The following is a 23865-nucleotide window of genomic DNA, read 5'->3' on the forward strand; positions in this document are numbered from 1 at the left end:
GACAGTAATCTTACTTGAGTAATATATAGTAAAGAGTATCAGTACTGTCACTTCAGTAATAGTACAAAAAAAAAAAATCAGATTGAACTTTATTTATAGAACACTTTTTGTACAAAAATATAACACAAAGCTCCTAATGTAGTACAGAGTAATAGTACTGTTACTTGAGTAAAAGTTCTTCTTCCTCTGTGTGATTGTGTGTGTGTATGTGTGTAAAGTGAGTGTGTGTGTGTATGTGTGTAAAGTGAGTGTGTGTGTGTGTGTGTAAAGTGAGTGAGTGTGTGTGTGTATGAATTAAAGTGTGTGTGTGTTTATTTGGAGCAGGTGTTAAAGCGTGCAGCCTGTGGTGACGGGGCAGAGGCTGAACAGCTGCACTCTCTCACCTCACACACACACACGCACATGCACACACAGGCACACACACACACACACGCACATGCACACACACGCACACACACACACACACACGCACACACACGCACGCAAACGCACACACACACTGCGCTCTTATTAAAGCTAAGTTTAGAAGCACGAGCAGATGTGACAAGGCCAGGCTATTTCTGCACCACACCGCTCATCCTGCCCCTCCTCACACCGCCTCACCCCGCTTCACACCGCCTCACACCGCCTCACACCGCCTCACCCCACTTCACACCGCCTCACACCGCCTCACACCTCCTCACACCGCCTCACACCGCCTCACCACACTTCACCCGCTTCACACCGCCTCACCCCACTTCACACCACCTCTCGCCCCACCCCGCCTCACCCTCCTCACACCGCCTCACCCCGCTTCACACTGCCTCACACCTCCTCACACCTCCTCACCCCGCTTCACACCGCCTCACACCTCCTCACCCGCCCCACCCCGCCTCACACCGCCTCACCCACTTCACACCGCCTCACACCGCCCCACCCCGCTTCACACCTCCTCACACCGCCTCACCCCCGCCCCACCCCGCCCCCACTTCACACCGCCTCACCCCACTTCACAGCGCCTCACACCGCCCCACCCCGCCTCACCCCTCCTCACACACTCACCGCCTCACCCCGCCCCACCCCGCCTCACACCGCCTCACACCGCCTCACACCACCTCACCCCGCCTCACACCTCCTCACACCGCCCCACCCCGCTTCACACCGCCTCACCCCGCCTTCACCCCCTCACCCGCCTTCACCCGCTTCACACCGCCTCACCCCTCCTCACACCGCTTCACACCGCCTTACACCGCCTCACACCTCCCAGGTTGGGGGTTAGACTCCTCATGTCTCTCTGTTTGTCATGTCACAGTTTTATACAGCACTTGTCCACTTCCCCATTTACACACAAATGCACACAAACACTGGCGACGAGGAGGGCTAAGTGTCTTGCCTAAGGACACAAAAGACTCCCAATTTCTCTGTGTTAATGTCTGGAGGTTGTGGGTTAGACTCCTGATGTCTCTGTGTTTGTGGTTGAAGGTTGCGGCTCCTGATCTCAGTGTGTCAGTGTTTGGAGGTTGTGGGTTAGACTCCTCATGTCTCTCTGTTTGTCATGTCACAGTTTTATACAGCGTTTGTCCACTTCCCCATTCACACACAAACACTGACGACGAAGAGGGCTAAGTGTCTTGCCTAAGGACACAACAGACTCCTGTTAGGATTTGGAAGTTGTGGGTTAGACTCCATGGCCATGGAGGAGGACTATTGGACGGCCTAAAGGAAATTCTGGCAAACCGTCCGGCACCTCAGGAGGGGGAAGCAGTTCTTCACCAACACTGTTTACAGTGTGGGGGGAGAGCTGCTGACCTCAACTGGGGACGTTGTCCGAGGAGGAAGCCGAGGCTGGGGACTCGGAGGCGGACTCATCCATCACCCTGGCTGAAGTCACTGAGGTGGTTGGAAAGCTCCTTGGTGGCAAGGCTCCGGGGTTGGATGAGATCCGTCCTGAGTACCTTAAGTCTCTGGATGTTGTGGGGCTGTCTTGGCTGACACGCCTCTGCAACATCGCGTGGCGGTCGGGGACAGTACCTCTGGACTGGCAAACCGGGGTGGTGGTCCCTCTGTATAAGAAGGGGGACCGGAGGGTGTGTTCCAACTATAGGGGAATCACACTCCTCAGCCTTCCTGGTAAGGTCTATGCCAGGGTACTGGAGAGGAGAATCCGGCCGATAGTCGAACCTCGGATCCAGGAGGAGCAATGTGGTTTTCGCCCTGGTCGTGGAACACTGGACCAGCTCTACACTCTCCATAGGGTGCTCGAGGGTTCATGGGAGTTTTCCCAACCAGTCCACATGTGCTTTGTGGACTTGGAGAAGGCATTCGACCGTGTCCCTCGTGGTGTCCTGTGGGGGGTGCTCTGGGAGTATGGGGTTCGGGGCCCTTTGCTAAGGGCTGTCCGGTCCCTGTATGACCGGAGCAGGAGCTGTGTTCATTGCCGGCAGTAAGTCAGACCTGTTCCCGGTGCATGTTGGACTCCGCCAGGGCTGCCCTTTGTCACCGGTTCTGTTCATTGTGTTTATGGACAGAATTTCTAGGCGCAGTCAGGGGCCGGAGGGGGTCCGGTTTGGGGACCACAGGATTTCATCTCTGCTGTTTGCAGACGATGTTGTCCTGTTGGCTTCATTGAACCAGGACCTGCAATGTGCACTGGGGCGGTTTGCAGCCGAGTGTGAAGCGGCTGGGATGAAGATCAGCTCCTCCAAATCCGAGGCCATGGTTCTCGACCGGAAAAAGGTGTCTTGTCCTCTTCGGGTGGGTGGAGAGTCCCTGCCTCAAGTGGAGGAGTTCAAGTATCTCGGGGTCTTGTTCACGAGTGAGGGGAGGACGGAGCGTGAGATTGACAGGTGGATCGGTGCAGCATCGGCAGTGATGCGGTCGCTGTATCGGACTGTTGTGGCGAAGAGGGAGCTGAGCCGAAAGGCAAAGCTCTCGATTTTACCAGTCAGTCTTCGTTCCTACTCTCACCTATGGTCATCACCTATGGTCATGAGCTCTGGGTAATGACCGAAAGGATGAGATACATGCGCTTGAAATGAGTTTCCTCCACAGGGTGGCTGGGCGCTCCCTTAGAGATAGGGTGAGGAGCTCAGTCACACGGGAGGAGCTCGCAGTAGAGCTGCTGCTCCTCCACGTTGAGAGGAGCCAGTTGAGGTGGTTTGGGCATCTGTTCCGGATGCCTCCTGGGCGCCTCCCTCGGGAGGTGTTTATGTCCCCCCGGGAGGAGACACTGGGGAAGACCCAGGACACGCTGGAGGGACTATGTCTCTCGTCTGGCCTGGGAACACCTCGGGGTCCCCCTGGAGAAGCTGGAGGAGGTGTGCGTGGAAAGGGAAGTCTGGGAGTCCCTGCTTAGACTGCTGCCCCCGCGCCCCGGCCCCGGATAAGTGGAAGAAAATGGAATGGAATGGGTTAGACTCCTGATGTCTCTGTGTTCGTAGTTGAAGACTGCGGCTCCTGATCTCCGTGTGTCAGTGTTTGGAGGTTGTGGGTTAGACTCCTCATCTCTCTGTTTGTCATGTAACAGTTTTATACAGAGATTGTCCACTTCCCCAAAGAGGGCTAAGTGTCTTGCCTAAGGACACAACAGACTCCCAATTTCTTTGTGTTAGTGTTTGGAGGTTGTGGGTTAGACTCCTCACCTCTCTGTGTTAGTGATTAGAGGTTGTGGGTTAGATTCCCCCTGGAGCCGGTTGGTCTCGGTTTTATCAGCGGAGGAAGCGTCTCTCTCTCTTCCTCTCTTTGTGTTGCTCATTAGTGTAAATAGTTTGGGTTTTTGACACATTCCTCCAGGAGCTGTCACTGACTCCTGTCGAGAGCAGCTCCGACCGTTTTCCTGTGACGCTCACGGCAAATTCCAGTGAAACTCTGACCCGCGCGGCCGTGGCCACACTACCAGACTTTACAAAGAGAGGCTCCGGAATGTGTCCTGTGTCCATGATTTAAGAGTGATTGAGAGGAGGATTAACCAATCAGAGAGAAGCATGGAACATTTCAACAAAACAAACATGCAGGTCCCTCAGCTCTATGTTCCCTTACTTCTGCGATTTTTCTTATTTCTACGATTTTTCTTATTTCTAATTTTTTTTTTTTTTCTCAAAATTAAACCCAAAATAATTGTTTAACAGTTTAGTCCTGGTTCAGACCTCACTTAGTCCTGGTTTTAGTCCAGGTTTAGTCCTGGTTTAGACCTGGCTTAGTCCTGGTTCAGTCCTGGTTTGGTCCTGGTTTAGTCCTGGTTTAGTCCTGGTTTAGTCCTGGTTTAGACCTGGTTCAGTCCTGGTTTAGTCCTGGTTTAGACCTGGTTAAGTCCTGGTTTAGACCTGGTTCAGTCCTGGTTTAGTCCTGGTTCAGTCCTGGTTCAGTCCTGGTTCAGTCCTGGTTTAGACCTGGTTCAGTCCTGATTTAGACCTGGTTCAGTCCTGGTTTAGACCTGGTTTAGTCCTGGTTCAGTCCTGGTTTAGACCTGGTTTAGACCTGATTTAGTTCTGGTTTAGTCCTGGTTTAGACCTGGTTTAGACCTGGTTTAGACCTGGTTTAGACCTGGTTTAGTCCTGGTTTAGACTTGGTTTAGTCCTGCTTCAGTCCTGGTTCTGGCATCTCGATGGAAGTTTCTTCTGCCTGTGAAGTGTTGATGTACTTTTGACAGTCGAGTTGCGTCTGTGAATTTGTACTTGTACTGAAAAAGCGCAATTGTACATTTTCATTTTGTGATTGTAATTCTTGATGTCATAACTTCAGTTTGTATTCTGATGGATAAGGCGCTGAAACATGCTGTCTGGAGAAGGAACCCTTTAAACCTGAGACAGAACAGTTTACTCACGAGAAATGGGTCAAAATACCTGTTGACCAGAGTTTGCCTCATAAGGTTGTGCAACAAAATATAAAGTTAAGGTACCATCATTTTTGTCCAGGCCAGTTTCATTATTTTGTTTTTTTCTAATTATTCTGTTTAACCACTGGTGAAAAGCAATGTTTGATTTTTGTTGGACAATTTTCAGTACATTTTTATTTATTATTGCTTTTCTCAGTTTCAAGTTATTTCAGTGATGATTGTTGATTTTTCTTTCATTGCCAGAGGGAACCAACAATTTTGTCCATGACTGTATATTTGGTTAAACCCTTATCATCAGAAAGCCCCCTAGTCAGAAAGCCCACTAGTCAGAAAGCCCCCTAGTCAGAAAGCCCACTAGTCAGAAAGCCCACTAGTCAGAAGGTCCAGTAGTGAGAAGACCCACTAGTCAGAAAATCCTTCCCTCTTCTATTGGTTTGTCAGCAACATTTCTCTTGAACAATTGAATGTATATTTGATGAAAGCAACAGGGAATAATCCCTGGATATCAGGGAAGAATGAGTAAACTTTTGGATGTTTACCAATTAAAAATGGCTGCAACATCAACATTTTTAGAGATATTGACAAGAAAACACATAATCATGCATAACAGCATTAGCTAAGACCAACATTACTTCATTTGTTGGTTTACAAACCCACCAATGCTTTATTAAAAGACAAAGATTTAAAATAAAATTGAATGAAGGTTGTAGAGCTCGAATTACTGAACATTTTGCAAGTTGTTGCCTGAAAATCAGACAATGATTAACCCTGTTACACTAAAGACAGACATTTCCACCCAAATCATTATTTCCTCAAACATTTTTGCTGTACTTTAAGGGTTTGATATATTTATTACTTTAAATATTTACTTTTTAAAATATTTAAAACTTGAAATACAATTTCATTTGTAACAGTTTGTAACACGACCTGAACATGGATTTTCTGACTAGAGGCTCTTCTGATGATAAGACTGACCCCGTATATTTTCCACTCACGAATTTCCCAAAATACAAACAGATTTCTATCCTATGCACACGACTGTTTCTGAAAGCTTTTTTACTCCATAAAAATCCTTCAGTTGTCTTAAAAACTTCTTTAACTTTAGCTTCAGCTCGCTCTGATTGGTTGAGAGGTCACGTGCTACGCCCGTGTGCCTTCACTTGTGTTTGTGTGGGAAAATCGAGGAATTGTTTATCTTAAAAACGTCCTTCTGTCACAGTTTGATAAGAGAACACATGTGGGCGCATCCCTTTAAATCTACCACTTTCTGCATTTGTCGCGGAGCCCGTGTCCGTGTTTGTGCTCATTTAAACCAGATTCAACTCTGACCGATAAGAACGCGTTTGAAATTCAAAGCAGAAGCCCGACGTTACATCTGCACATGCTGATTACTCCGCACATCGCTCCGAGGGACAGGACCAGATCTGAACCAGGATCTGGGACAGGACTCGGGGCTGTAGTCCGGCTCTGGTCTTGTCTCTGGTCTGTGTGATTCAGAAGGACTCGGGGCAGAGCAGATGTTTTTCACCACAAACTCTTCTGTAAACAGTGTTGGGAAGTTTACTTTTAAAATGTATTCCCCTACAGATTACAGATTACATCCCCCAAAATGTAGTTTGTAACGTAATCCATTAAGTTACTTAAAGTGAGTAATGTAATCTGAATACTTTGGATTACTTGATTTGCTGTAGAGAAACAAAGACGAGGAAACTTAACCGTATTAAAAATATTATTGATAGAAGAGGAGGAGACACGTCCACGCAGCATGATTTGATTTAATGATGATCTGTTAAATCCTGGTTTAGTCTTGGTTTAGATCTAGTTAGTCCTGGTTTTAGTCCTGGTTTAGACCTGGTTTACATCTAGTTTAGACCTGGTTTTAGTCCTGGTTTATTCCTGGTTTAGACCTGGTTTAGATCTAGTTTAGTCCTGGTTTAGACCTATTTTTAGTCCTGGTTTTAGTCCTGGTTTAGACCTGGTTTAGACCAAGTTTTAGTCCTGGTTTAGACCAGGTTTATATCTAGTTTAGTCCTGGTTTTAGTCCTGGTTTAGTCCTGGTTTTAGTCCTCATTTAGACCTGGTTTAAATCTAGTTTAGACCTGGTTTTAGTCCTGGTTTACTTTCCAGCAATGAGTGGAATTACCGAAAAAAATAAATAAATAAAAATGTGAAAACAGGAAAATACCGCCGTGTAATCCATTTATTTCAACAAAGTAACTGTAACTGAATACAGTAACTCATAATTTGTACTCTGATTACATAACTCCAGTACATGTAATCTGTTACTCCCCAACACTGTCTGTAAATAACCTCGGAGAAAAGCATCTTGAAACGTCTGAAGGTTTTGTTTAAAGAGCACGGTCCGTGTGTGGTTTTGTGCATCGCTGAGTACAGTTACGCGAGCAGACAGAGTAATCAGATAACGCAGTAATCGGATAACTCCTTAATGAGATCTGATAAGGGGTGTGTGTTTACAGCGCGGGAGAAATCGGAGCTTCACAAACACCTGGTGACACGTGTGAGTCAGAGGATTTTCAGAGTAAAAGTTGTACTTGGAAGACAAAGTACAGTGAAGTTTTAAAATAACTCTTTCAGTCTTTCACATGTTTAGCTTTCATTTTTCTCTTAGGCACACAGTCTTTTCTGCGTCAGAGTATAAGGTAGAGGTCTGCGCGGGACAGAATTTTGAGTCCCGCTCCCGCACTGTAGAGTCCCGCGCCTGCCCTCTCCCGCAAAGAATTGTAATTTTCAGTCCCGCTCCCGCCCGCATCTGCAATATTTTGTCCCGCGCCCGCCCACAAATCCCGCAGGATGGGAACCTTTGCTTTCTTAAACTCTATCAAACACGGAGAAGCGAAAGAAATTGGGCTGGGTATGAGAGGAGGCGCGGTGGGCGGTCCGGCGGCATGGTTAAGTCCTGGCTGAATCCTGTTTTAGTCCTGGTTTTAGAGCTGTTTTTAGACCTGGTTTAGTTCTGGTTGAGTTCTGGTTTTGTTGCGCAGGCAGCATGACGTACGGAAGGGGGGACTGTCCGCGCGGCGTAAGGGACGTGGCGGGACTGTCCCGCGGCATACTTGGAAGGAAGGACTGTTCATGTGGTGTATGGGAAAGGGGACGGTCTGCTGCTTAAAATGTTTTTATTAATGCCAAATAAAATCTCCAGCACAAATGATGCATGATATGTTTACATTCATCATTTGTATATTTTACTTTATACTCATATTTAGTTTGTGGGACTGCAGTTTATCATCCCTCCCGCCCGCTCCCGCGTTGTTTAGCCCCACTCCTGCCCACAGTGAGCTTTCAAAATGTGTTCCGCATCGCAGTGGTTTGTGTCGGGTCCCGCAGGTCCCGCAGGACTGCAGGGCTCTAGTAGAAGGCTCAGATAAAAAAAAATAAATAAAAATGATGCTGGCGCTACGAGAATAAAGTCGTAATATTTTAACATTAAAATCATAATATTACGAGAATAAAGTCATAATTTTACAGGAATAAAGTCGCAATTTTACGAGAATGATGTCATAATTTTACAAGAATAAAGTCTAAGTCTAAATAAAGTCGTAATATTATGAGAATAAAGTTAATATTACGAGAATGAAGTCGTAATAAACTCAAAGTCAAAGTGAAAAATGCCGCAGAAGAAGAACCTCCATGTATCATTCGTTCATTAGTTTTTCAATATAAAACCAAAAATAAGAAAACGAAAAAACAACTATTTTCTTCATTTGTGCCTCCAGACCGAACCAGGACTAATCCAGGACTAATCCAGGTCCGGGACCAGACAGGGACTGAGACCAGGACTTAGACTGGGACAAGACAAGGACTGAGTTTGGGACCAGACCAGGACCAGGCCGTGATACTGGGACCAGACTGGGACTGAGACCAGACCAGGACTGAAAACGGTTTAGTCCTGGTTCAGTCCTGGCAGTCCGTATGCAGCGTAGGAGTCCAGCATCACATTTTAAGTCACAGAAACGCTGCTTCCCATTTCCGTGACTTAAACCAGGACTAAATCAGGACTAAACCATTTTCAGTCCTGGTCTGGTCCTGGTCTCATTCCCGGTCTGGTCCTGGTTTGGCCCCGGCCTCAGTCCTGGTCTGGTCCCGGTCTGGTCCTGGTCTCAATCCTGGTCTTAGTTCTGGTTTGGTTCCGGACCTGGTTTAGTCCTGGTTCAGTCAAATGAACGATTCTCCAAATTCTCCATAGCACCAGTCTACTCATTCATACTTTCCAAGCAGCCGATAATCTCATAATATTACGACTTTATTCTCCTAAAATTACAACTTTATTCTTGTAAAATTATGACTTTTTCTGGCTTCAACTTTATTCTTGTAATATTCCGACTTTAATATCGAAATGTTACGACTTTATCCTCGTATCACCAGCATAATTTATTTTTAATTTTTTTTATCTGAGCCTTATACTCCGTCGTACTTTTCATCTTGTGCCACAAAATCTCGTGAGAAAAAATTGCGACAAGATTGTCTAAACTGATCTCATGAGATTTTTTTTTTTTTCCATGTTTTTACGTTTATATTGGAAAACAAAATGAAGTTCTGGTGAGTTACACTTTCTGAGAAGCTCTAGTCCCAAAAAGAAGTCTCACAATGACAGAAGAAATATTAAATAAAGTAAATCAAAAATGGTGAGGAGAAAATTCTGTTTGTCGACTGGACAAAAGTTAGTTTGGATGAAGACGTTTCGCAGCTCATCCAAGCTGCTTCTTCAGTTCTGATCAGACGTTGATGGACACTTCCTTGTATCTGCAGGGAGGAGATAACTGAAAATGACTCCTCTTTTCTGCTAATCTTTTAGTGTCCTTTTCCAGCTTCCTTACCAGTCCAACGGTAGCTGGCTTGTAGTTGTTCTTGAGATGTGTGAAGAATCCATCAGTCGTCCAGGTAGAATCCATGGCGAGGAGAAAATTCAGTTTGTCGACTGGACGAAGTGTCCACCAATGAGTGTTGTTGCTATATGTAGTGTGTGTATGTATTAGGGTCAAGTGGTAACGGAGGGAAACAGGGGCAGATTTTTGACATTCAAAAGTCTCTTATTCAGAAACTAGAGGGACTATTGAAATAAATAAAGTATCAGAATGTAGGAAAGAGTTACACTCCAACAGGGTCAAGTTAAACCTGTGATATTCTTTCAAGTTGTTGAGAAAAAATTGTAAAACTCATGTCGGTAACGGAGGGAATGAAATATGCAGCACTTTTTGGGCAATAAATCCAAACAGTGATAACTCTTGGTTCTCACTTCCATATCCTTAACAAACTGGTTTGAATATTTGCTTCATATAGTTTTCTACCATATGGTACAAGATTAGGTTGAAAAACCTCTTACTTTTTGACTCATGAGATTTTTTATGAAGAAAGGTCATGGTAACGGAGGGAAAAGTAACGGAGGGAAAATTGTACAAACAAGTAGAAGGTGCAGGATTTTACATCATTTGTCAACTTTTTTCTTCCGAATACTTTAATATTACTTCAAAATGAAAGGAAACTATTTCTATAAAATATGTCAGTCCTTCCAAGCAAATTTTTATCATTTTAAAATATTTTTTTTTTTTTTGAAAAATCATGTACCTTCATCAAAGATGGAATAACACAAGATATGATGAAATACATCCATTTATTGACATGATTTGCAGGTCTTTGAAATTTGGGAAATAATTGTTGTTCCATGTTTCATACATGGTCTGTTTAAAACATATGGAACTTTAGAACCAAAAATGGTACAGAAAAAAGGTCAACAGTTTCATAAACTAGAGTACATATGTATCTGTTCAATACATTTTTAGATCAGATGCATTAACTTGAATTTTTGGCCTTGCTGTTTACTTCTGCTTGACCGGGCACAATGGCTGAGGTGGTGTGTGCAATAGAGGATAGTGCAATATAGCAGCACCTTCCACTTTAAAACATTTAAATAGTCAGAGCACTTAAGACTACGCACCTCGCACTTTACATCTAAAAAAAAAAGAAAAAACAATTGCACCTTTTATATATATATTTGCACAGCACGAGCACTTTGGGTCCTGAAATCTTGGATTCAACTGTTTTCTTTTGGTTTGATTTTTTTTTGGTTTTTGCATTACTAATATCGTTTTTGTGTGGTTTAGTTTAGTTGAGTCCCAGATTTTAGCTCACAATTGTTGTGTTGAATGTGTACTTTTTTAAAAATGTGTAAAATGAACTCTTTCATATTGATAACGAAATAAAGAATTGTATTTTTTGTGTCTGGTAAGTCCTAAAAAACAAAGTGCGCCCCCTGCTGTCCACCACACTACTGTCAGATATAAACATCTACTTTTAACTAGAAAGTGAAGGTTAGTGCAGTGTTCATCCTCTCATCTGAAGGTTGGTGCTTCAAATACATAAAACATCAGTGTTAGAGCGTCAGATCCACTGACTCACAGGTTGGTGGTGCGATTCCAGCTCCCAAAGTTGAATGATGTTATTGTTGTATCCTTGGGCAAGACTCACCTTGTATGAATGGGCGAATGGTTCCTTGACGTAAAAGCACTTTGAGTTGAAGGTGGAAAAGTGCTGGGTACGTGTGAAGTTACTTTAGTACTTTACAACACTTCATGACCTTCTGAACTTTCTCTAGTCTGCATGTCTCCTGCATGGTTCCATAGAAATAAAAAAGTTAAGAAATAAAAAGTTAAAACCATACCTTGGAACCATTCTCCATTGGAAATAGACACCATCAGTGCTGTACCTAAACGTGTTCATATTTTGGGCGAACATGAACTGAATGCACTGTATTGCTGCCTGATGAATGGCATGCATTTCTATTTAAAGGGATAGTTCAGGTTTTTTGACATGAATCTGTATGTCATCCCCGTCAGCAGTGTCGTGCATCCACACTGACTTTACCTCCGAAAGCGTCCGGTGAGCTGAGATCCTGGCCGGTTTTGGTGCTGAGGAAAGTAGTTCGGCAAGTTGGCTGGGGACATTAAAATAAAGCCTTTTTCTTCTCAAAACAATATGTGTTCAAAAGAGTGATACATTTGCACCACAAAACCTCCATCCTCTAAAAAGTCAGACCTCATAATCACTTGGTGCTATTTTCTCTCCGTACGTATCACTGCGCACGGCCGCCAGGTGACAGTCGCGCCTGTTTCACTTTGTTTACCGCTCGGAATGTTAACAACAACATGTCTGATTACGACACCGATGATGAAGAAATTGATTTTAGCACAGAGCCAATGGGAGATCTTTTTGAACCCAAATATACGTCCGTTACAGGAAAAAGGTGAAATTTGTGCGGAGATTCAGACAGATTTTTGTTGTTACAGCCCGGAAAATCGCAAGTTCGCACCATTTTTTCGATATATAGTTATGTATCTTATACAAGCTTATATACCTATCACTCTAGCTCTGACATTAGCTCTCTCGCGTCATGGAGGTCACCGATCTGAACAAGTAAACACTGCCCAACAACTGAAGAAAATGATTGCTCCGGTCGCGGCTGTCACCTGGCGGTCGTGCGCAGTGATACGTACGGAGAGAAAATAGCGCCAAGTGATTATGAGGTCTGACTTTTTAGAGGACGGAGGTTTTGTGGTGCAAATGTATCACTCTTTTGAACACATATTGTTTTGAGAAGAAAAACACTTTATTTTAATGTCCCCAGCCAACTTGCCGAACTACTTTCCTCAGCACCAAAACCGGCCAGGATCTCGGCTCACCGGACGCTTTCGGAGGTAAAGTCACTGTGGATGCACGGTACTGCTGACGGGGATGACATACAGATTCATGTCAAAAAACCTGAACTATCCCTTTAACTGCGTTCAGTAGGGTGCCTGATTTCTTTAGTGTTCCAGGCAAAAACCCGGCTAAACACACCGTAAAGAGCCCACAATATTTAACAGGAAAACACTGGGCATCAGTGTTGCATTGCCACGTGTCATCAAAACACGACAAAACAAAAGAGAATATAGAGGGATTATCAGATTATGTCACTTGATGCTCTACTGCACATGTCTCCTGCAGAAGGAGTCTCTGTTCTGTGTGTGTCATGTCAGTGTCTTGGAGGATTTCAGCAGATTTCAGACTCTCCCGGGGGCGGGGACAGGTGTATGACACTCGCCTGTGTTTAACATGTACAGGTTATTAAGACTTATCTCACTCACTAATGTTCATGTAGCATCAGAACTTCAAACTATCATACAGTGATAAATGGTTTTAGATGCTGCGGTGCATCTGTGCTGATAAACTAATAATCCATCTGTACTGTTGGGGTGAAAAATACTGTTCCATAAACGCTCATGTGAACTCTGGTTGGATGAAGATTAAAAATTTGATATGAAGATGAAAAATAATCACTAGCATCAATGTACTGAAAAAAACAAACAATGAACTAGTTAATTTTTAGGAACTATGAACAAGCAGTTATCTATAAACACTGAGTGTGTACACATGCACATCAGTATCCCGGTTATTAGCCATATCCCGGTTCAGTATTCGGGTTACTGCGTTTACACGCGCACTAAGAAACCTCAGTGTATTCATCTGTACATGATCAAATGGAGTGTCCCGGTTTCTTGACATAATCTTACAAATGCGCAAGTGCAAAAATTAACTTAATTCAATTTCATAAACCAGGAAAAATACAAACCGTGTGCTCCTTTAGCATCAGAAGCTAAGGAGCTACGAGATAACCCACAATCCACTGCACACATCAAACCCAACAGATTCTTCATTAAAATCTTCTGCATAAATAAACTCAACTTTACAACATATAAACCATAACCACTGTAGATCCACATCAGCCCGTTTGATCAGATCATTCACCTCTGATCACATTTGTTTACGTTTTACAGAAACGAAACTTAAGACCGCATCGCTAATTAGCATAAACTGTTAGCGGTGATAAAAACAGTTCGCTCCTTGTGCCGCTGATGTGATTCAGCTTCTTTTGGACTAAATGTCACGACTCAGTGGATTATGTGTGTTCTTTTTGTGACAGAAGAGGTGCTGATGATGGTGAGTCTGTTTCATTATTAAAACTGATCAAATAATGTCTGTCTGTGCTTCTATGTGTGGACTTTGGTGATGATATTGAAAAATAATCACTCATATCAATGTATTAAAAAACAAAAACAATGTACTAGTTCATTTTTTAGAACTATGAACGAGCAATTACCTATAAACAATTATGAACTATATATTTGTAAACTGAACTTTGAACTAGTTGATGTAGAAAATGAATTTTCCCAACACAGGACACCAGACAGTGGAAGATTATAGCCAAACGAACAACACAAGAGTCAAGTCTGTGGAGATGCAAGCCCGCTCACAGTATGTATGTTTTTATATGTTGTGTCAGAGCAATAACATTTAAATTAAGTATTTTTAGGTGAAAAGTTCACTCTGTGGGGCTTTAAAGGGCCCATTTTTGAAATTTTAATCAATGTTATAATTTTGTTTCCTGGAGTTATGTTTTGTTTCACACAAATCGTACATGTTTATATTTACTCAATTCCACCTTGTGATGTCATGTGGTTATACAAGAAGTGCTCCACTGTGTTTTAAAAGTCCACACACCTTCACTGGAATCATTTGGATCATTTCAGCCCAGGAATTGCCAATCTGTACTGAACTAAAGGTAAAAGGAGCTGTTCACGTGAAAACTACAGCTTCATGACATCACAAGGTGGAACAGAGCATCTTGAGCTTTGGAGATGTAGACAGACTAATAATAATAATGATCACTCAAACATGTGAATGAAACAAAAGACGCCTCCATTCGTTCATTTGTTTTTCAATATAAAACCAAAAATAAGAAAACGAAAAAACAACAGTTTTCTTCATTATTTGTCTCCAAAACCAAAATGAAAAAACGGATAACGATTAGTTTTTTCAGTTTTCGATTTTGTGTTTAAATGAAGAATGGAAAAAACGGATAAAGGCCGTTTCCCGTTTACGTGACTTCCGTGACTGTGATGAGGAACTTTTACATTGCATACAGACTGAACCAGGACTGATCCAGATCCGAGACCAGACCGGGACCAGAGTGGACTCCGAGCTTTGACTCCGAGTCTCAGCTTCGTGCTCCAGCCCTGCCGTGGGCTCTGAGCCTCCGGTCTGGTTCCGGTCTGGTCCCAGTCTCAGTAGCGCTCTGGTCCCGGTCTGGTCCCGGACCTGGTCCATTTGAACCAAAAGCTCTTAGTTCGGTTCGTTTTCGTTGATGTGAAAGCGTCAGTTGGATGCTTTGCACATCGGAACCAGCCGCGGTTCTTGAGCGCGGAGGACTGGAGCAGCCCATCCGGACCTGTAGTCCACAGAACATTCTCACTTTCCCTGCACGGAACCAGCGCGCAGACGATGACACGGAACCGCTCGGACCGCTGGTCTCGGTCTCAGTCCTGCTCTGGTCCCGGTCTCAGTCTTGGTCTCAGTCCTGCTCTGGTCCCGGTCTCAGTCTTGGTCTCAGTCCCGGTCTGGTCCCGGTCTCAGTCCTGGTCTGGTCCCGGTCTGTCCTGGTCTCAGTCACGCTCTGGTCCCGGTCTGGTCTCGGACCTGGATCAGTCCTGGTTCAGTCTGTATGCAGTGTAAAAGTCCGGCATCGCAGTCACAGAAGTCACGTAAACGGGAAACGGTTATCTGTTTTTTCCATTCTTCATTTAAACACAAAATCAAAAACTGAAAAAAGGAATAGTTATCTGTTTTTTTCATTTTGGTTTTGGAGACAAATAATGAAGAAAACAGTTTTTATTTTGTTTTCTTATTTTTGGTTTTATATTGAAAAACAAATGAAGGAATGATACACGGATTGTCTGTTTTTGAGGAGGAAACAACATTATAACAGACTAAAGCCCACAAGAGTCCATTTTGCATAGTATCGGTCCTTCGATGTAAACATGACACCATCAGCAAATATCGGTTATCGATTAAAGCCAGACAAATACCGATTATTGTACGGCCAGATAAAGCCTCGCACTATTTCCTCACACTGTCCATACTCAGCGCTGCTAAAATGTCCTCTGCTCTGTGGATCTGTGGAGTGTTTGGGCCTGAGAGCGTCGGAGGCGGACATCGCGCTATTCCTGAAACTTGTCCCGGCGTGGAGGGCCCTTGAAACGGCGTGGGCGGACCGCGTTTCCCAGAATGCACCGGGCCGCACGCGCTCTGGGAGGACGAGGGGGGTCCGGGTCGAGTTCTGTGTGATTCATGTAAACAATGAGACACGCTCTTCAGATGACGTGGAGGTTTGATGTTTAAATTTAATAATAACCTTAACCTTAACAACAAAATGAACCGGAGCAAAAGCAGCAGGATCGTATTACGTCATAGAAACTCCCTCCTTTCACCGTCAGACAATCACAGCCTGCGAGCTTTGACTCTTGACCAATCACCGTCTCATATCCTGTGTCCATTTTGACATTTTGAGTTTGAATATTTTCTGTATCCACCTTTAGTTCTGACACTGTGTAAGTGACATCATCAACATTTCAATAGGCTCCTGAAAATGAAGCTGTTTAAATCCATTTTGTACTTTTGGAGTTTTCAGACCTTCTTAAAGTTGTGTAAAGTGTTTCCTAATGTGTGCATTGTGTCTCCATGCTAACATTCCACCATACAAATCAGAAGTTGGGACTTCAGTCACTATTTTTAGGACTTGAGACTTGACTTGATAAAATGGACTAAGACTTGGGACTTGACTTGGACTTGAAAGTCAGTGACTTGGGACTTGACTCAGACTTGAGGCCTGTGACTTGAGAAGACTTGATGCTTCTCCTAAAAATATATGTTTTTAGAAAATACTTTTGTCTTTACAGGTGGTAAATGTGGTGCTGAGTTTTACAGGAACAAATTGGAACATGTCCCTCCCACTTCTGTTTGTTACTTTGGATGGAACTGAAGTACTGTGAGATGTGTCCTCAAATGTACTACAGTAACATACAGTACAATACAGTACCATACAGTACAATACAGTAACAATACAGTAAAGTACAATACAGTAACAATACAGTTATAGTATACTACAGTACCATACAGTACAATACAGTAACATACAGTACAATACAGTAACAATACAGTACAATACAGTAACAATACAGTAACATACAGTCATGTTTTTATGTGGATGGAGGCTTAAGAGTGCATCTAATAGCCCGGAAAATACGATAATTTGATACTTTTGCTGTCAAAAATGGCATTTAAGGGGTTAAAATGTCAAAATATTATATATATTTTGGTATGTATGATTAGGGCAGAAGTATATGAAGACACTGATATAAAAAGCTGGACAAAAATCCATACTGCATAAAAATATTGTAGTATTCTTTTCCAGTGTACATATTTTTAGGTGTGGTTATTTTAAATGGGTGCACAAGAGTTAAATAAAGGCCTTTTAATGATACTTTTCCTCATGCTACTTTTACTTTTTCAGAGTGCCTGGATTTCTTTGTGTCTAAAATCCGTCTAATGACTCTGCAGATAAGCTTCACCTGATCTTAATTACATTTCGTGCTGTGTTTTTAGCGCGACGAAGAGGAGCAGAGGAGACACGAGACTTTACGCATCAGACCAGACACAAAGTTTATCAGTAAAATGTGTTTATGGAAATCTACAGACTCGTATCTAAAAATGTTCTGCTCAAACGAATCCTGCGAGCGTCGTTTTGATCAAGTCGCCGTGTTTGTGGAGGATAAAGACGCTCTTCATATCGGGCGCAAACTGAACGGGCCTGCTGTCAGCTAGCGCCTGGAGCTAATCCAAAAATCCATTCTGTTCAGTGGGAGGTGAGATAAGAGCGCTAACGGCTAACTCTGCTCTTTCTCCAGTGGCAGGTAACAGGTGAGACTCACCTCATCAACACAATACTGACTTGAATAATTGGGTTTGATTTTTGTTGTTTTTGTGTATTTTTGTTCAGCGAAGTGAAAGTAACACAAAAGAAAACACTATATCCATTTTTTTTTTACTTCTGTGGGGTATTAACTGCTAACACATCACATATTTACATTACATAGATACATAGATCACCACTTTACCTTCACCTATGACCTATATTAACAAGTTTTTGATTCTCCCTTCCTATTCCCTAAGTCACTCCCCCTTCAGAGCGCTCTCACAACACAATCAGTGTATATCCCACTAATGAAACCAGGGATGTCCCGATCACATTTTTTTGCCCCTGAGTCTGAGTCCTTAGATTTGGACTATTTGCCAACACTGAGTCCTGATCCGATACTTCTATAAAACATTATGAAATGAACAGAGCAAAGAATAAGATCCAGGATGTGTGGGGAGATCAGATTGTTTTGATTTCAATGTGTAGTATTTGGGCTGGAACTTAGTGTGAAAAATCAAATGTCCAAAACTTAAATTTTATTATTAAGTTTTCTAACCATGAACCATCATTGTTGAAAATCTTTACTTTTACCACAGTCTGATCTTGGAATGTGTAGCTTAGTAAACTTAATGAACTGGACAAAACAGGAACCAGACCAGAATCAGATCAGACCTGAGACTCGACTCTGCACAATCTACACTTTGTATATTTGATATTATATGTTTGCATGTGCATTATGTTTGAAACATTTAGACTCATCTATGAAATCCAAATAATACAAAATCTTACCAAATAAAAATGAGATGACAGAAGGCCCACAGCCTCTCTCCCCCGGCTGCCCCCACTCCCCCGCACCACCACCACATCCACAAACCTGCAGAGAAACACACTGCAACATCAGTCCGATCGCTCAATAGACACTTCATGCCCCTAGACGGACCCTCACCGTAAAAAGCATCAGCTCCGCTGGGCAACATGTGCACATGCAACAACGCCATCGGCCGTGCAGGTGTGAACCCAGGCCACAGAACCCCAGGATAACAGCACCCGAGAACGACACGGCCCAAAAGTCCCAGCATAAGTGTGTTTCTAGTACGACATGCACTGGGGACAGACAGTCACACTAACTGGACGTCCCTGAGAAAATCCCGCACCTTAGAAAAACTGTTGTGTGCCGTTTGTCCTGTCTGTGTGTTATATACATATATTATTTATCTGATACCTGATCGGCACATAACTTCTGAGTCTGGATCGAGTCCGCAGTCACGTGATCGGCGCTGATTTACGATCACATGATCGGATCGGGACAACCCCACAATCAGTGTACATCCTACTAACGAAACTATTGCACAGTACATCAGGTTTGTCATGTTGCTGTGTACAGATTTTGCATAATACCCTCTCTTTAACAAATACTCTGTTTACTAATAATAACACAATAAATGTCTTGCCCAATGACACAAATATTAAACAGAGCTGGGTTTAACTCTTCCAGACCTAAGGGCAATTTTAGTACATTTGTTTTTCCCTGTTTTTTTTTTTTTTAATCTTAATTTTGCTGTTAAAACTCCCCCTTTTACCTCCTAATGAAGTGTTACACATTTTTTTTTTCAGTACAATCTGTTATTTCACAATCTGCTGCTGTTGTTGTGTCATATGGATGTAATAAAAACTACAGGACCATAAATACAAATGAGAAACAAAGGAAAAAAAAATTCACAGCAAACATGTATATGCAACTTTTTGGACATAAAAAAATGATTAATTTAGTGCTACAAAAATGCAAACTATCAAGTCTGTAAGTAAACTCAAAATCTCCTTATTGCCTCAAAACAAAAACAAAAAAGTGCAGTGGTCCCATGACTTTCCTGATGTCAGGTCCAGGACACAGAGCCACATTACGTCCTGCATTTCCATGGGGTTTATTACATTTGGATTTGGATATTTTTACTTAAATAAACCGTTCAAACAAAAATAACAAGAGATGCACAATTACACAGACCAAGATGTGTCATTTTCCATTTATTTGAGAAATAACTGCACTTAGAGTGACTTTTTCAATTGTTACAAACACAGACACTCAGAGCATCGACCATTTTGACTCACTACACTCTTTGGCAAAGTTTGGCCCAATCAAAATGGACAGAGCGCATGAGTTTGGTGAAAAACAAAGCTCCTACTGGACACTCGTTTTCCTGACGTCATCAACTCAGTGTGCATGTGACGTAGGAAAATACCAGAAATAATGTCCATAAGCCTTTCTTGAAAGCTTTTTTTGGCTTTCCAAGGAAAATGTTTGTATCTTTTATGGTTGGAAAGTTCTGTGTGGTTATATAAAACATATTCCCAGATATTGTATACGATACCATCGGTCTGGAAGGGTTAAACCAGGGGTGCTCAATACATCGATCCCGATCTACCAGTCGATCGCCAAGGTCGTGTGGGTAGATCGCCGTGTCTTAGTACTTGTCTCGGACTCGTGTTTGGACTCGGTCTTGTCTCTCACTCAAGGTCTGACACTCAACAAGTGCGATCATATTTCATTCCGGCCGCTGCTGTTGGTAATAAACTTGTAGCGGGTGCAGGAGCGTGTGGGGCGTCTCAGTGCAGCCTGTGCGCTCATTTGAAACCCGCGGAGACTCTACGGCACATCACAAACACACACGCTCCCTATGCACGGCTCGTCTGCAACAGCGTGTGCCCTCGTGTACCAGTGTGCATCACAGGGCAGGTTCAACTTCCTAAACATCCTACCTGTCCATCTGCCTCACGTCAGCACGCCGCCCCCTCGCCTTTTCACGCTCTCACTCCTTCCTGCGTACACCGAACACAAGCCCCTCCCACAGTGTGCGCTGATTAGCAAAAACTAGTCTAAATTTGTGTTACAGTGTTGGCACAAAGCAGGTCTATAGCATAGAGCAGATCTACAGAACAGACCTACTGCCACATTTGGCTGAAGTTTGTCTAACAAAAGTGCACAAATGCATCTGTGTTTGTCACGATGTGTGTTTGGTTTGGTAAACGTGCAGAGGCTGGTAAATATCACTGCAAAACCAGAAAAGAATGAAACTCCAGTTTGGAACTTTAAAAACAGGTTTAAAAATCTTACCTACTTCCTTCACTTTTTTCACAGTTTTGTGTAAAGTGCCAGAGGAAGTTCTCTTAGGTCGTTTTCACACCACTAGTTCGATTATTTGGTCCGCACCAGGCAATAAAATTGTTATTATGTAGCAAATACACTCCAGTGTGGTCCGCGTTCACACTGGCAAACGAACCAAAACTGGTTCGATTCACGTGTCTCTGTTTCCCCGGTAAAACAGCGACACTCCAGTTATCAACACCGATGTTCCTGTTAATACCACGGGCCGTCCTCATCTCAAATTATCACCATGAACTCATAAAACAGCAACATGTAGAACTTTGTACAAACTCACCACATCAGCCCAGAGTTCGGGTAACAGCAGCAGCCAACAGCGCTCACAGTAGCGCGCAGCTCCTCAGGACGGGGCTGGGGTCTGGTCCTTGGTCTGTTACAAGCTCGTTGGTCAGATGGTCCGGAGGCTTCATCCTCCATGTGCTGGTTCCAAACGGTGACGAGAAAGACCAGTGCGCAATGACTGGGTCTGAGCGGGTACGTTCTGTCGTCTGCGCGCTGGTTCTGTGCGGGAAAAGCGAGAATGCGCTGTGGACTACAGGTCCGGGCGCTGCTCCTGTCCTCCGCGCTCAAGAACCACGGCTGGTTCCGAAGTGGTGCAGCATCCGGACAGAAGCGTGAGTCCAGTTTGGTTTGTTATATGTTGTTCTGAGCGTCCGTCCTTGGCGCATTTGGTTCTTCCCGGGGAAAGTTCTTCCTCAGGTCAAGGCTCCCCGCTCCAGCTCCTCTGAGCCCGGCCTGAACTGGAGCTGCCCCCGCTGGTTCGGGACTCTGGTTTGGATCTAGTCCGACTGTATTTCTCACACTAGGCTAAAAGCAGGGACTTTTTTAAGTTGTATCAATTGAATGGGCGATTGCCTATTGCCATAAAATTATTTGGTTAATTAAAGCCTAAAATAACAAATGTTGGTTGCTGCGTGATCACGGGGGACACCGGGTCATCTCTGTGCGTGTAGGTCCTGAACAGGGGTACGCACCCCCAATTTTGACTCACTCTGGAGCCACACGTTCGCACGTTCTTGCTCTGATCTTCGTGTATTACATTGTCTGTATTGGCCATTGTTGGTAAAATGATGCGAAAATGAATCGCGTCTGCGTCTTGACAACAATCTGTTACTGCGCTGGAGTCGTACAGCGCGTCATTTCAGGCAGAGGAGACGCGTGTCCCTCCCATGATGCATTTCGAATAGTCCGTTTGTCCATACTGTCTATGGTTTGGAACCGGGTTCGCGTTCACACCAGAGGAACCGCACCAAAGTTGGTCATTTGGTGCGGATTCAAGCAAACCGAGACCACCTCTTTTTTGCGGTCTCGGTCGCTTGATTTGGTTCGGGTCCGAGTCCGATTGACGCTTTCACACCAACGCAAACGAACCGAACTAACCACTTCTGGTTCGAATGGACCGTTTGGTGCGCACCAAATACTGTCGGTGTGAAAACACCCTTAAAGAAGAGGTTCTCAAACTGTGGGTGAGAGTCCAAAAAAGGGGCACAGAGTGTTTCAGTGCAGTTTGCTTGGCTTTGTATTAGGTAGATCATTTTTGACTTGGTCATTTTGTAAGTAGCTCGCATGTTAAAAAATGTGACCACCCCTGGGTTAAACTGTTAATGTCTAGGTTAAGATGACAACCATTTAAAGATCTACCATGTAACTTTGGGTTGGGTGGGGAGTTTTGTCAGTTATAGGTATTCTTATTGCAAACAGCCCAAAAAAAACAAAACAAAACAGGCATTCTTGATGAGAATGGACACTTTTTCCACTGATCTGACCTGTAACTTGACCTGTGTTCGTTCTGTTTGTGGAACACTACAACATCTCAAGTGATCTGAAGTGCGTCCTTCAGAGCAACTTCCCTCTTTGTTTGTTTTATTTCAAGCATGCATAAAAACTGTATCAACAAGAAAGACAAGCGTGATTTTACTGCAAGATTTCAATCGGCCCTTTAAATGTCCTCTATTATGCAAAACCGAGCTTTACACCATGTCGCCTGGAGTTGTGTTCTGTTCCATTCACACATTTTCTTAACCTTTTATTATTAGTCTGTCTACATCTCCAAAGCTCAAAATGCTCTGTTCCATGTTGTGATATCATGCAGCTGTAATTTTCAAGTGGACAGCTCCTTTAGTTCAGTAGAGATCGGGAATTCCAGGGCTGAAATGATCCAAATGATTCTAGTGAAGGTGTGTGGAGTTTAAAAACATAATATGTATTTTTGTGATGAGGAAACTACATTAAATCAAGAATCATTTTAATATTTTTTTAAGCACAGTTCTTATAAAGTGTTTCCGTGACGACAGCAGAGGTTCACCATCTGCTCTGTTTGTTTTCCGTGAGTTTGTGCAGTAAAAGTTTGGAGCTCGGAGTTGGTTTGTGTCAGTTTGTCCTGATGTTTGAGGTGTGGGCGTTCTCCTCACAAACGAGAACAACACAAGAGCAAACAACTCATTCTGTTTTTATTTAAATATGAAACATCATCCAAAAACTAAAACTAAATGACTTCTAGTTTTCATACATTTCATACAAGGACTCACTTTTAGTCTGTCTGCTTCTAGAAAACTCAAAACACTGTGCTCCACCTTGTGACATCATCAGGAGTCCAGAAATGCTCCTCTATGTTTTTAAAGTTTCCGTGCAGGTTAGTGTTGTCATTATACACAAATTTCAGTACTAAGAAGTAGACTTGATGCTCATTACCGATTCTGACAAAACAATGATAAAAAGAAACACTCTTGGTAACATTTTATAATAACTACACCTTATTTAGCCTTAATAAAGCATGAACAAAGACTTAATTAATAATGATTCACGCTTAATAACTACTTAATTACTACCTGAATTAGCACAACTTGCACTTAATTCGCCTGTGCTGTAAATAGTAACTCAATACTTCTTAATTACTCATGAACTAACCATTTGCATATTTACAAATGCATATTTAAGTACACATTTGAGCATTTATTAAACATTAGTAAGATATGAGAGAATGATTTACTAATAATGTAATGTAATGATCATTCAGGCAGCTGTTATCTGTTAGTTAAGTCTTTCTGAGAGCTTTTCTAAAGTGAAGACTAATTATGCTTTATGAAG

At 43.2% G+C, this 23865-nt stretch overlaps 1 protein-coding gene across 1 annotated transcript in view; it reads left to right on the top strand.

Moving 5' to 3' along the window:
* LOC129408942 (uncharacterized) overlaps positions 1 to 3842 on the top strand; it is a 39395-nt gene extending 35553 nt beyond the window's left edge. Inside the window, exons 2-3 of the mRNA XM_055153810.1 lie at positions 549 to 1246; positions 3772 to 3842. Of these exons, the coding sequence (XP_055009785.1) occupies positions 549 to 1246; positions 3772 to 3842 (769 nt within the window). The remainder of the gene's footprint in view (positions 1 to 548; positions 1247 to 3771) is intronic.
* Positions 3843 to 23865: the final 20023 nt, after the last annotated feature.

The sequence above is a fragment of the Boleophthalmus pectinirostris genome, unplaced genomic scaffold (genome assembly GCF_026225935.1).
Source record: "Boleophthalmus pectinirostris isolate CB_2022bp ecotype Guang Dong unplaced genomic scaffold, ASM2622593v1 HiC_scaffold_1, whole genome shotgun sequence".
Classification (NCBI taxonomy): Eukaryota; Metazoa; Chordata; class Actinopteri; order Gobiiformes; family Gobiidae; genus Boleophthalmus; species Boleophthalmus pectinirostris.